General features: G+C 42.1%; 1 protein-coding gene across 1 annotated transcript in view; it reads left to right on the top strand.

Moving 5' to 3' along the window:
• Positions 1–15,351, top strand: part of LOC139562913 (MAM domain-containing glycosylphosphatidylinositol anchor protein 1) — a 407,306-nt gene that overhangs the window by 344,463 nt on the left and 47,492 nt on the right. The window contains exon 16 of the mRNA XM_071381072.1: positions 4,198–4,359. Coding sequence (XP_071237173.1) covers positions 4,198–4,359 — 162 coding nt within the window. The remainder of the gene's footprint in view (positions 1–4,197; positions 4,360–15,351) is intronic.

The following is a 15,351-nucleotide window of genomic DNA, read 5'->3' on the forward strand; positions in this document are numbered from 1 at the left end:
TCATCATAAAACATTTATGAAAAATACATGGTGTACAGCAAATGAAAGATAAACATCTTGTGAATCCAGCCAATATTTCCGATTTTTTAAGTGTTTTACAGCGAAAACACAATATATATTTCTATTAGCTCACTGCAGTAGCCAAACACACAACGCAATTTACTCCCCGCAAAAATAGCTTGCACAAACCGAACAAAATAGAGATCAAAATAATCACTAACCTTGAACAAATTCATCAGATGACAGTCTTAAAACATCATGTTATACAATACAATTATGTTTTGTTCGAAAATGTGCATATTTAGAGCTACAAATCCTGATTATACATTGTAAATACGTAGCATCGATTCATCAGAATCTCCGGAGATATTTTGGACACTCACCTAATCTGACCAAAGAACTCATCATAAACTTTACATAAAAATACTTGTTGTATGGCAAATGAAACACTGGTTCTTAATGCAACCGCTGCGGAGAATAGGAGTCAACATTTTACACAGAAATACGAAATAACATCATAAATGTTTTCTTACTTTTGCTGAGCTTCCATCAGAATGTTGTACAGAGTCCTTGGTCCAGAATAAATCGTTGTTTGGTTTTAGAATGTCCATTTATTCTGTCGAATTCGCGCCACAATGCTAGCCAAGGTTGCTAACATTCCCATCCTCTCTTGACGCAAAGAACAGAAAACTCCAAAAGTCCCAATAAACGTTGAATAAACTGATAAAACTCAGTTGAAAAAACCTACTTTATGATGTTATTATCATATGTATCAAATAAAATCAGAGCCGGAGATATTCGCCGTGTAAACCGAACGCTTTTCAGAAGACAATGTCGAGCTCCGCCGCGCGCCTTCGAATACCTGTCACTCCAAAAGCTCTTGTTCGGCCTCAGATCAAGCTAGACACCCCATTCCACCTTCCACTGCCTGTTGACATCTAGTGGAAGGCTTATGAAGTGCATGCATATCGATAAATAAAAGCCAGTTGAATAGGCAGGCCCTGAAACAGAGCCTCGTTTTCAGATTTTTCACTTCCTGTATGGAAGTTTGCTGCAAAATGAGTTCTGTTTTACTCACAGATATAATTCAAACAGTTTTAGAAACTTGAGTGTTTTCTATCCAATAGTAATAATAATATGCATATTGTATGATCTAGAAAAGAGTACGTGACCGTTTCATTTGGGCACGATTTTTTCCAAAGTGAAAACTTCTATTGACAAGAAGTTTTAAGCAGTGTTAATTTTGGCAGCTACTTTTTTCGTTAGTTGTAGTTATTATCAGTCGACTTAATCTCTGGACAACTTATTTCTAGTTTTAGTCACATGACATTCGGTGCATATTTTTTTTTTACTTCCATCATGTGCACATTCAGATAGCCTTTTAGGCTGACTATCCCCTCATAAAACTTAGCTGGCAACATTGATATTGTAGCAGATTGATATAACCAATGCCAGCCATAATTAGTTGGCGTTCCAATTCATCCCAAAGGTGTCCAATGGGGTTGAGGTGCAGGCCAGTCAAGTTATTCCACACCGATCTTGACAAACCATTTCTGTATGGACCTCGCTTTGTGCTCGGGGGCATTGTCATGCTGAAACAGGAAAGGGGTTTCCCCAAACTGTTAACACAAAGTCCGAAGCACAGACTCCTCTAGAATGTCATTGTATGCTGTAGCATTAAGATTTCCCTTAACTGGAACTAATGGACCTAGCCCGAATCATGAAAAACAGCCCCAGACCATTATTATTCCTCCACCAAACTTTACAGTTGCCACTATTCATTCGGGCAGGTAGTGTTCTCCTGGCATCCGCCAAATGATGAAGTGTGATTCATCACTCCAGAGAACGTGTTTCCACTGCTCCAGAGTCCAATGACAGAAAGCTTTACACCACTCCGGCTGACGCTTGGCATTGTGCATGGTAATTTTAGGCTTGTGTGCGGCTGCTCGGCCATGGAAACCCATTTCACGAAGCTCCCGACGAACAGTTCTTGTGCTGACGTTGCTTACAGAGACAGTTTGGAACTCAGTAGTGAGTGGTACAGACAATTTTTACGAGCTTTAGTGCTCGGCGGTCACACTCTGTGAGTTTGTGTAGCCTACCACTTTGCGGCTGAGCCATTGTTTCTCCTAGACGTTTCCACTTCACAATAACAGCACTTACATTTGACCTGGGCGGCACTAGCAGGGCAGAAATTTGATGAACTGACTTGTAGAAAAGGTGGCATCCTATGACGGTGCCACGTTGACAGAAACTGAGCTCTTCAGTACGGGTCAAATCTTCTGCAAATGTTTAGCTATGTAGATTGCATGGCTGCGTGCTCGATATTATAGACCTGTCAGCAGCGTGTGTAGCTGAAAAAGCTGAATCCGATCATTTGAAGTGGTGTATATATAGTGTATACATTTTTTTATTTTATATTTATATATACACAGTACCAGTCAAAAGTTTGGACACACCTACCCATTCCAGGATTTTCCTTAATTTGTATTTTCTACATTGTGTAATAATAGTGAAGACATCAAAACTATTAAATAAGACATATGGAATAATGTAGTAACCAAAAAAGTGTTAAACAAATCAAAATATATTTTATATTTGAGATTCTTCAAAGTAGCCACCCTTTGCCTTGATCACATTTACATAACTATTCAGACCCTTTACTCAGTACTTTGTTGAAGCACCTTTGGCAGCGATTATAGGATCAAGTATTTTCTGTTATGATGCTACAAGCTTGGCACAACTGTATTTTGTTCATTGCAGACCCTCTCAAGCTCTGTCAGGTTGGATGGGGAGTATCGCTGCACAGCTATTTTCAGGTCTCGCCAGAGATGTTCGATCGGGTTCAAGTCTGGGCTTCTCAAGGACATCAGAGACATGTCCCGAAGCCACTCCTGCATTGTATTGGCTGTGTGCATACCGGTCATTAAAAATATTCATGCGAGTAGACCACTTATTGGCCAGCTCATCCTCCTCTAGACCACTGATTGGCCAGCTCATCCTCAGGAGTATTATATCATACTATACTGAACAAAAATATAAATGCAACATGCAAGAATTTCAAAGATTTTACTGAGTTACTGTTCATATAAGGAAATCAGTACTTCAAAATACATGAATTAGGCCCTAATCTATGCATTTCACATGACTGGGCAGGGGTGCAGCCATGGGTGGGCCTGGGAGGGCATATGCCCACCCACTTGGCAGCCAGGCCCACCGAATGGGGAGCCAGGCCCAGCCAATCAGAATTAGTTTTTCACCACAAAAGGGCTTAATTACAGACATAAATACTCCTCAGCACCTCCTCCCCTCGATCCCGCAGGTGAAGAAGCCGGATGTGGAGGTCCTGTGTTGGCGTGGTTACATCCGGTCTGCAGTTGTGAGGCTGGTTGGATGTAATACCAAATGCTCTAAAACGATGTTGGAGGTAGCTTATGGTAGAGAAATGAACAGTCAATTATCTGGCAACAGCTCTGGTGGACATTCCTGTAGTCAGTATGTCAATTGCACTCTCCCTCAAAACTTGAGACATCTGTGGCATTGTGTCGCATGACAAAACTGCACATTTTAAAGTGGCCTTTTATTTTATGGATTATCTTGGCAAAGGAGAAATGCTCACTAAGAGGGATGTAAACAGATTTGTGAACAAACTTTGAGAGAAATATTTTTTTTATGCGTATGGAACATTTCTGGGATTCTTTATTTCAGATCATGAAACATGGGACCAACACTTTACATGTTGCGTTTATATTTTTGTTCAGTATACATGAGGAAATAGCAAGCATTTTTTTAATGGTCTGTTTGAGATACAAGGTTTTTGAAGTGTTTTTTTCCCCTCCAATTTATGCTTTGGCCGCAATTACAAGATTAGGACAGAATTAGCAGAAGAGCTAACAGAATATAAATTTTTATATGTGAGATTAACACATCATCTACAGACGGTACCACAGATGGCCATAATTAAAATGCCCAGCGATGTGATATCTCTGATGCTGCAGTCACAAAGAGGGATGGCGTTTTCTTTGGCACTTGTGTTGAGCAACATAGGTACACATTATTTCATAGCACTTACAACTGTCATACCTATTTGCGGCATGCAGAATTCACCAGGATTTACAAATAAACCCAAATGTAAAATGGGACCAAAACCACTGACTCTAACCACATGTGTCTCTCCCTCCCCTCTCCCCCTTCTAGGTTACTACATGTACATCGAGGCCTCTCGTCCCCGGGTCGCTGGGGACAATGCCCGTCTCCTGTCCCCTCTCTTCAACGTTACTGCTGCCAGAGGCCCCAAGGGCTCCGGTCGTCTCCCCTACTGTGTCTCATTCTTCTACCACATGAAGGGCAAGCACATCGGTGAGTACCTGAGCCACATCAGTTCAGAAGAAAGAGTAAGTAGCGTTGTCCAAGCCATACTGTTTCTGTAGTGTGAGGCAGCTTGACGTACAAGTACATCCCCTGACAGGAGGCTAGTATCACAGGGCCTTACTCCCAATCTATGGCAGTCCTAGTCCGGGCCCTAATGTTGTTAGCACCATTTTGAATTTTTGCCATTTGTGAGGTTGTTAGGGTCAGTGTTGAAATGCTATTGTAATATATGGGTTCATGCAACAGTGAGGGGTCTGTGTGTTTGAGTGAGTGAGTGAGGTGAATGAATGAGTGGTTGACTGAATGCTCATCTGTATTTGTGCACATGTGTGTGTGTCAGCGCTTTTCTCTCTGCCCATGTCGCATCAGGGACAACTGCTCTGAACTGCTCCCCGGCACATCACCAAGAATGGCACAGCTGGCACACACTACCCTACACTGCTCCCCTCACCAGGTGGCCTTGCCGACCTCACCCTTCCACACACTCCACCTGGCACAGATGATGCCACAGCCGACTCAGCTTCACACACATGGGCGCGTGCATACACGCACATGCGCACACACACACACACACACATGCACATGCATGCATGCAAACACACACACATGCATGCACAAACTCACAAATATACATACATGCCTGCAGAAGCATGTACATACAGTACATACACACAGGCACAACCACACACACAGGCAGACAGACATACATGCTCTTACGCACGTGGCACACATTAACGCATGCACGAACTCACATGCACACATGCACACATACACACACACAGGGCAAACTGGCATAGCCCTAGTTGCTGTCGTGAGACACATGTATGAATGTCTACCTTGCCAGGGAAAAGTTGGCATGCTTACTATATCATTGTCAAACTAGGACTGGACAATAGATGACAATAAGCACAATGACATAGATAGATAGTGGGAAAACTATCAGTATCAGAACCATAAGCTTTGTCTCTCCTCTGTCAAAAGCCCACCTCCACCACACTCCACTTGTAGAGAGTGTTTCAGATACACCCCATCTGTATGTGTACGTGCATGTGTGTGTGTTTGTGTGTGTGTGCGCACATGCGTGTGTACAGTTTGTCTGTCAGTTTGTGGGTGTGTGTATGTGTTCCTGCATGTGTGTCTGTGTACTTCTCAAGGGCAGGGTGGTGGTGGTAAGAGAAGGGGCCAGAGGTGGTGTCGCTGGGTGATTTACGAGAGGGGGTGTGACGCAATCAGTCACTTGGGAAGTGGTTCATCATAGTGCGTGCTATCGGATGGGTTTATCAAGTGTATAGATCTCATGGCACACTTCGTCTACGTCAACAACCGGGCCCTGGTGATTTATGGGTGTGGAGGGTGTGTGTGTGTGTGGTGTGTGTGTGTGTGTTTTTGGTTTTACAATCCTTGTGGAGACCAGAAGTCCTCACAAGGATAGTACAGATGTCGGCTCTTAATATGACCCATTTTGTTGCAGGAGGAAAATAATCCTGCAGCAGTTGTGTCAAATTGGCTTGATGTCCTTTTGGTGGTAGAACATTCTTGATACACACGGAAAACTGTTGAGCGTGAAAAAAACAGCAGCGTTGCAGTTCTTGACACACTTGCGCCTGGCACCTATTACCATACCCCGTTCAAAGAAACGTAAATATTTTGTCTTGCCCATAAACCATCTGAATGGCACACATACAAAATGTATGTCTCAAGGCTTAAAAACCCTTCTTTGACCTGTCTCCTCCCCTTCAGCTACACTGACTGAAGTGGATTTAACAAGTGACATCAATAAGTGATCATAGCTTTCACCTGGATTCACCTGATCAGTCTATGTCATGGAAAGAGCAGGTGTTCCTAATGTTTTGTACAGTCTGTGTATATATGTGACTACCCACCTGGAGTCGGTCTTATGTAGCAACATTTGAAATTGTGTTTTTTACAAAATGGTATATCATACACTGCATTTGAGGAACAATGGGAAATTATTTCTGATTTTAAAGTTGATCAACTTGTAAACTCACTTTTGAGAAAATGGCCTTTGAATGTTTTCGGTATCTAGTGAAGAGCTCATCTTTGTCTACACCCATTAAACATCGTTCACACCCTCTTAAGCTTTAGCCCCAGCCATCTCGTTTCGCTCTCGGAACGCACACTTGACGCTCCGGCCGATGATTTGTTTACCTATGGATAACATGAAAACAGCCTAACCAGCTCAGCTGGCAACAACTTCATTACGCTTTTTTGCAGAAGTATACTGACATTGGCCATATTCAACGGGTGTTGTACACACGTCATGTAACATTAGCTAACGAGCCAGCCAGCTAACGTTAGCTAGTTAAACAACAATGAGCAGTGTGCCAACAATGCGACAGTGCTGGGTGCTAACCAACCAGGTTCAATGTTAGCTAGCTAACATTAGTCTCTAACTAGAAAAGCAAACGGCTCTGGGATACGAATAATAACATAAGCTAGGGAGCCAGCCAGCTAACGTTAGCTAGCTAACAGTACACTTAAGCTCAAGACATGTAGCTAGCTAGCTAGGTAAACAATGAACCTAGCTAGGTTAACAATGTTTAAGATCACACACGTCACGTAACGTTAGCTAACGAGCCAATGAACACAGTGCTAAATCATGTCGTTACTACCCTGCATGAATACGGCTCAGGGATGTGAATAATAACGTCAGCTAGGGAGCCAGCCAGCTAACGTTAGCTATCTAGTTAACAATACACTTTAGCTTGAAATGAAACCACTTTCTGTCAACTTGAAACGTGTAATATCTGAAAATGTAGCTAGCTTAAGGTATGCATTATTACCAGTATACATCATCATGCATGATGGACGTGTCTCCCTGTCAGGAATGCCATACCAAGATTGCCCTTAGTTTGAAGATGTAATCCAGAGACAAGTGTTTTCTCCATCTATCAGCTATCATACTCTAATTCCACTGATTTCAAAACTTGATCCTCCAGAAAGTGGAGAGCAACACTTATGCAGCTCCACTACACAATAAATTTCCCAAAAAGCCGCGTTCGACAGGATTACCAACACAGACTGACGAGCTCAAATAGACAGAAGCCTTCAAAATGGTACACCAATCCGAACTCCTCTCTCAGCATGTCCAGCCCACTCATTATCTCAGCCAATCCTGGCTAGTGGGAAGGTTGCTCACTTTTTCTGTGGCTTAACCAGCAAGGCTCATCATTTAACAATTGTATTCGTATTTACAGATGGCATACAAGTTTGTTATTAAGGCTAATGAAAGTGCACACGTTCGAGAAGGCATTTCTGCCAAAAAATGCATTTTGATGAAAAAAAATGTTTTTACGTTCAAACGGCTCTCCTGTGAAGTCGTGACTTGCGACATACGCCTAGTTTACTGAATCGGGTCACATATACATTATTTTAATAGCAGGACGCTGTAAAGTCCATTATTCCACTGAAGAGTATGAATTAAGCTGTTTTTGAAGGTTTGAATCCTGAGCAACCTGCATGCACGGGTGCGGCTGGTAGCCTAGTTGTTAGAGCATTGGACTAGTAGCCGAAAGGTTGCAAGATCAAATCCCCGAGCTGACAAGGTAAAAATATGTCGTTCTGCCCCTGAACAAGGCAGTTAACCCACTGTTCTTAGGCCGTCATTGAAAATAAGAATTTGTTCTGAAAGCCAAGTTAAATAAAGGTAAAAAAAAAAATCTAATAATGCACATTGTTTTTATCTACAATAGACCAACATAGCTACTGTATTAAGTAAAAACTGTGTGCCAGATAACCTTGGTATAGGATGGGTGGAGTACAGTACCAGTCAAAAGTTAGGACACAACTACTCATTCAAGGGTTTTTCTTTATTGTTACTATTTTCTACATTGTAGAATAATAGTCAAGACATCAAAACCATGAAATAACACATATGGAATCATGTAGTAACCAAAAATGTGTTAAACGAATCAAAATGTATTTTATATCCTTCAAAGTAGCCAGCCTTTGCCTTGATGACAGCTTTGTACACTCTTGGCATTCTCTCAATAAGCTTCACCTGGAATGCTTTTCCAACAGCCATGAAGCAGCACTCCATCACTCTCCCTTACACAGCCTGGATGTGTGTTGGGTCATTGTCCTGTTGAAAAACAAATGACAGTCCCACTAAGCACAAACCAGATGGGATGGCGTATCACTGCAGAATGCAGTGGTAGCCAATCTGGTTATGTGTGCCTTGAATTCTAAATAAATCCCCTGACAAGGTCACCAGCAAAGCATGCCCATTCCATCACACCTCCTCCTCCATGCTTCATGATAGGAACCACACATGCGGAGATCATCCGTTCACGTACTCTGCGTCTCACAAAGACACGGCGGTTGGAACCAAAAATCTTACATTTGTACTCATCAGACCAAAGGACAGATTTCCACCAGTCTAAAGTTCATTGCTTGTATTTCTTGGCCCTTAGCAAGTAGCTTCTTGTTTTGGGGGTCCTTTAGTAGTGGTTTCTTTGCAGCAATTCAACCATTAATATTATGGCCTGATTCACGCAGTCTCCTCTGAACTGTTGATGTTGAGATGTGTCTGTTACTTGAACTCTGTGAAGCATTTATTTGGGCTGCAATGTGATGTGCAGTTAACTCTATTGAATTAATCTTCTGCAGCAGAGGTAACTCTTGGTCTTCCTTTCCTGTGGCGGTCCACACGAGAGCTAGTTTCATCATAGCGCTTGATGGTTTTTGCGACTGCACTTGAAGAAACTTTCAAAGTTCCTGACATTTTCTGGATTGACTGACTTTCATGTCTTAATGATGGACTATCATTTCTCCTTGCTTATTTGAGCTGTTCTTGCCATACTATGGACTCAGTCTTTTACCAAATAGGGCTATCTTCTGTATATCATCCCTTCCTTGTCCCAACACAACTGATTTGTTAAGAAGGACAGAAATACCACAAATTAACTTTTAACAAGGCACACCTATTAATTGAAATGCATTCCAGATGTCTACCTCATGAAACTGGTTGAGAGAATGCCAACAGTGTGCAAAGCTGTCATCAAGTCAAAGGTTGGCTACTTTGAAGGATATAAAATACATTTTAAAACAAAACAAAACTGGATTTGTTTTCAACTTCTTTGTGAGTCTGTGTAATCTGAGGGAATTATGTGTCTCTAATATGGCCATACAATTGGCAGGAGGTTAAGAAGTGCAGCTCAGTTTCAACCTCATTTTGTGGGCAGTGTGCACATAGCCTGTCTTCTCTTGAGAGCCAGATCTGCCTACAGCGACCCATAGCAAGGCTATGCTCACTGAGTCTGTACATAGTCAAAGCTTTCCTTATTTTTGGGTCAGTCACAGTGGTCAGGTATTCTTCCACTGTGTACTCTCTGTTTAGGACTAAATAGCATTCTAGTTTGCTCAGTTTTTTAAATTTAATTCTTTCCATTGTGTCAAGTAATTATCTTTTTTGTTTACTCATGATTTGTTTGGGTCTAATTGTGTTGCTGTCCTGGGGCTCGGTGGGGTCTGTTTGTGTTTATATACGGAGCCCCAGGACCAGCTTGCTTAGGGGACTCTTCTCCAGGTTCATCTCTCTGTAGGTAATGGCTTTGTTACGGAACGTTTGGGAATCACTTCCTTTTAGGTGGTTGTAGAATTTAACAGCTCTTTTCTGGATGTTGATCATTAGCGGGTATTGACCTAATTCTGCTCTGCATGCATTATTTGGTGTTTTACATTGTACACAGGATATTTTTGCAGAACTCGTGTCACTTCTACACCCGCTCCTCCCCTCCAACATCACCGGTTTACTAACCACCGGTCCTGGCAACCATCATTACGTGTACCTGCCATTAATCATTACGGGCACCTGCACTTCATCATGAGACACACCTGACCTCCATTACCTCACTCATTACCTCCCCTTTAAGGGAGCTTAGGTTCATTCCTCAGGCGGTATTGCTTCTGTTTCATGTTAAAGCGCTACGCCGATGTTGTATTGTTCTTTGTTGTGTTAAACTTACCACCTGCTACTCGACTCACAGTGTCTACGTTACAATTCTGCATGCAGTTTCAATTTGGTGTTTGTCCCATTTAGTGAATTCTTGGTTGGTGAGCAGACCCCAGACCTCACAACCATTAAGAGCAATGGGTTATACAACTGATTCAAGTATTCTTAGCCAGATCCTAATTGGTGTGCCAGATTATATGTTCCTTTTGATAGCATAGAAGGCCAATCTTGCCTTGTCTCTCAGATCATTCACATCTTTGTGAAAGTTTCCTGTGGCGCTGATGTTTAGGCCGAGGTGTGTAATCATTTTTGTATGCATTCGGGCAGGTATTCCCAAACTGGGGTACGCATACCCCTGGGGGTATGCCAAGGGAATGCCTGATTGAAATATGTTTTGGACACTACAGTGAAAATGGTTAACTTTGTTAAAGCAAGGCCCCTGAACTTTCGTGTATTTTCTGCATTATGCAATCATGTGGGCAGCGACCATGTAACAGTTTTACAACATACAGAAGTGCGCTGGTTATCAAAGAGCAAAGTATTGTTAGCAATTTATATTATTCTTCAATAACACAAACTCCAAAGCAAATCAGGGGGAGGAAAATGGGTTTATTCAAAAAGGACAAATCAAGAGGTTATGCTGGAAGGTAGATGTTCAGTCTCCCTTGTCCTCAGCTTTTCCCCACCGAAAAAAGGAACACGATTCCATTTATAACCCCCCACCCCAGCCTGGGGTTGACCAATCAGAAGTCCTTGCAGTACAACTTGGCCAATGGCCAAATAACAAGTATCGTACTCTCGACTCATTGTACAGACCAATGAAAACGTGGCACACGTAGCACACGTCGCTCTGAAATCAGGAGTGATATTCCACAGATGTTGAACTGAAACCCAACTCCTATTTACATTGACAATTCCCTGTTGATCATTAATTCTAGTACTCTCGTCCTCTCGAACTCTGCATTTATCTGCAATATTCTTAGTATTGGCAGTTTTTTTTTTTATTGAGAGACGAGCTTAAAGTTTTCTTTACTGACCCTAATTTGCACTTGTCTGACCGCTTGCATGATGACGAGTTTCTCACACGACTGGCCTGTCTGGGTGATGTTTTTTCTCACCTGAATGATCTGAATCTAGGATTACAGGGACTCTCCGCAACTACACTATCGTTCGAAAGTTTGGGGTCACTTAGAAATGTCTTTGTTTTTGAAAGAAAATCTCATTTTTGTCCATTAAAATAACATCAAATTGATCAGAAATACAGTGTAGATATTGTTAATGTTGTAAATGACTATTGTAGCTGTAAATGACAGATTTTTATGGAATATCTACATAGGCGTACAGAGGCCCATTATCAACAACCATCAGTCCTGTGTTCCAATGGCAGGTTGTGCTAGCTAATCCAAGTTTATAATTTTAAAAGGCTAATTGATCATTAGAAAACACTTTTGTAATTATGTCAGCACAGCTGAAAACTGTTGTGCTCATTAAAGAAGCAATAAAACTGGCCTTCTTTAGACTAGTTGAGTATCTGGCGCATCAGCGGGTTCGATTACAGGCTCAAAATGGCCAGAAACAAAGACATTCTTCTGAAACTCGTCATTATATTTTCAACACACTTCTCCCTTCATAGAACAGCGCAAACTGTCTCTAACCAGAATAGAAAGAGGAGTGGGAGGCCTCGGTGCACAACTGAGCAAGAGGACAAGTACATTATAGTGTGTAGTTTGAGAAACAGACACCTCACAAGTCCTCAACTGGCAGCTTCATTAGATAGTACCTGCAAAACACCAGTCTAAATGTCAACAGTGAAGAGGCGTTTCCTGGATGCTGGCCTTCTAGGCAGAGTTCCTGTCCAGTGTGTGTGTTCTTTTGCTTATCTTAATCTTTTCTTTTTGTTGGCCAGTCTGAGATATGGCATTTTCTTTGCATTTCGGCCTAGAAGGCCAGCATCCCGGAGTCACCTCTTCACTGTTGATGTTGAGCATGGGGTTTTGCGGGTACTATTTAATGAAGCTGCCATTTGAGGATATTTTTCTCAAACTAGAAACTCTAATGTACTTGTCCTCTTGCTCAGTTGTGCACCGGTGACTCCCACTCTTTCTATTCTGGTTAGAGCCAGTTTGTGCTGTTCTGTGAAGGGAATCGTACACAGTGTTGTACGAGATCTTCAGTTTTTGGCAATTTCTCGCATGGAATAGCCTTCATTTCTCAGAACAAAAATAGAATGACGAGTTTCAGAAGAATGTCAGTTTGCGCTGAGAGACAGTTTGCGCTGTTCTATGAAGGGAGTAGTGCACAGTGTTGAAAATATAATGACGAGTTTCAGAAGAATGTCTTTGTTTCTGGCCATTTTGAGCCTGTAATCTAACCCGCTGATGCTCCAGATACTCAACTAGTCTAAAGAAGGCCAGTTCTATTGCTTCTTTAATCAGAGCAACAGTTTTCAGCTGTGCTAACAGAATTGCAAAAGGGTTTGTTCTTCCATCTCTCCCTCCCACTCCCTCTTTCTTTCATTCTCTTTGCCTCCCACTCCCTCTATCTCTTTCTGCTGGATGCCAGACCAGACACCAGACACACTACTGAAAGATCCTCCCTCCAATCCAAGGCATTAGCGACTCACTTCTTAAAGCTCTACCTTATTTAAAGTAATTCTTTATTAATAAGGGCTGACTCTTTAAGTCGGACTGCCTCGACCCTAGAAGAAGAGGAAGATCAGGTAGTGATAATGAAAGTGGAGAGACAATAGTCCATTAATCTGGGTCTTTAATTTGAAGGGTATTCCCCTAGAGGGAAAGGAATTTTCATTGGGTTCTGATGGACCAACGGAGGGTGTCTGACTTTTTTCGTGGTTGGCGGTTGGAGTCCGTGCCTGTCTTAAAATCAAGAAGTGTGACTTTGCACATTAATAAGTGTGACGCAATATATACATTTCTCAACCTTGACCTATCCTGGCATGACGGGCGGATAAATATTCGATTGACAGTTCCATTAGAATTGAGCCACGCCATCTCAGTAATTCTTGTGGTAAAATATAGTGGTTACATTACGATTCTCTACCTCTCTCCCAAAGTGTACACTCGTACACTCTCCCTCCTGGATTTAAAAGGAATGGACAAATCCAAGGACCAGTAAGGACTATTCCAATGCTTTTAAATGCATGAGGGGGAGTGAGCGAGTGCACACTTGTGGAGAATTGGAATGCAGCCAGTGAGTCCCTGCAGTTCTCTTCAGCACTCACTCCCTAATTCACTCACACATTCACACTCTCTCTCAGTCTTTCCCTCCCTCACTCTCCCTCTTCCTCATAATTACCCATAAGCCCTGTTTCAGTGTCTTTAGGCTCGGCGGCAGCATTAAACAACATTTAATGAGCTTTGGTTTCCATGAAACAATATTTTGAAGTGTCCCGGTTTGCCAAGAGAGAGAGAGCTGCAGGGCTGCCGAGGAATCATCACTTTGTTTATCACCTTCTATTAATCACCCCTTCTAACACAGATGGAGGGGGAGGGAGGGATAGAAAGAGAAAGAGAGGGATAGGGGGAAGGAGAGAAAAGAGGAAAAGAGAAAGAAAGAGAGGGGGTAGAAAGAAGAGAGGAGGAGGGGGAGGGAGAGAGAAGTGAGAGACAAACTGGAAAAGGAATTGGAGAGAGAAACATGAGAATGAGGCACCGAAAAGGGAGAAGGAGAGACAAACAGGTGAAGTGAATTGTGGAGAGAGAAGAATGACACAAAGAAAGAGGGAGACGGAAAGAACTAGTAGAGAGAAAGTGACAGAGAGAAAGGGAGTAAGTGAGAGAGAGCCTAAAGGCTTCTGCATGCTTCCCAGACAAAACAGTTCAGAACAGTTCATGCATATATTATGATGACATTTTGACTTTTTTGTTAGTTTTGGACCTCGACAAGGTGTTTTTCAACTGTCTGAGACAGCTTTTATTTTCCCAAGCAATGTCTACGCCCCTTCATCAGTGATTGGTCAACAGTAGGGATTCTTCAATCAAGAGCCTGTTGTCATTCAATGAGAGATGACTCGTCCTCATGCACATTTTTATACTTGAGAAATACTGCACCAAACATCTAAGATCTCCTCTGCAAAAATGCGTAAATGAATTATAGAATTATTATTATTTCTTGAACTATCTTAGATTCATTCTGACTTTTTAAGAGGAAGTGTATATTGGCTACGGCGTATCAAAAAGTACAAACAGTACTATTGCCACTTTTACTCATTTTTCAAGCGAATGTCTTTTAAGGGACTGTGCAAGCACAGTAGCTGAACTGTGACACCACCACTAACACCCACTCATCCTCCTCCTCCCCTCCCTCCTCCTCTGGAGCATATTGTTGCGTTCCTCCAAGAGTTCTCAACACAACACTATTAAGGGTCATACAATTTGTTATCTAGCACTTCAGTCCCTTAGAAACGGGTTTTCTACAGATCAAATGCAGCATCGTTGTTTTTATCAATTAGGGCGTTGTACGCGGCTTGACAAACAGCCCTCATGTGATGTCATATTCCCGCTACTTGAAGGACACAGTGGATATTAATAGAATAGAGTAGCGATGATGATGATAATGTATATGGCCATCTCTTATGCTGTCATATATTATGGAGGTACCGTGACAAAGGTTGAATAGGAGTGGGAGATTGGCAGAGTGTGTGTGGCACAGCACTTGCATTTTTAACCTCTCTTGCCATGCTTTTAAAGGGAATGGGGGTATGGCAACGCAAGACTATTAGTCCATTGGCAACTTGCCTTTTGGGAACTGTTCTCGCTTGTTATAACACTATCTTTTGACCTGCAGCCTTTGAACTTATTAACAAAGCCAGTGAAAAACAAGTCTCCAAAATTTGTCAGACGTTTTCAGACGTACAGATGTATGATCTTAGTTTGATCACTCCTTTGTTGATGAGAATTTTCTTGCACTGCAAGAAATGCAAACGTGTAGTGTCTTTAAGGTTAAAAAAGGCTTCTAAAACTTGTGGAATCCAGTCTTCTATTCAC

Source organism: Salvelinus alpinus, chromosome 33, assembly GCF_045679555.1.
Source record: "Salvelinus alpinus chromosome 33, SLU_Salpinus.1, whole genome shotgun sequence".
Lineage (NCBI taxonomy): Eukaryota > Metazoa > Chordata > Actinopteri > Salmoniformes > Salmonidae > Salvelinus > Salvelinus alpinus.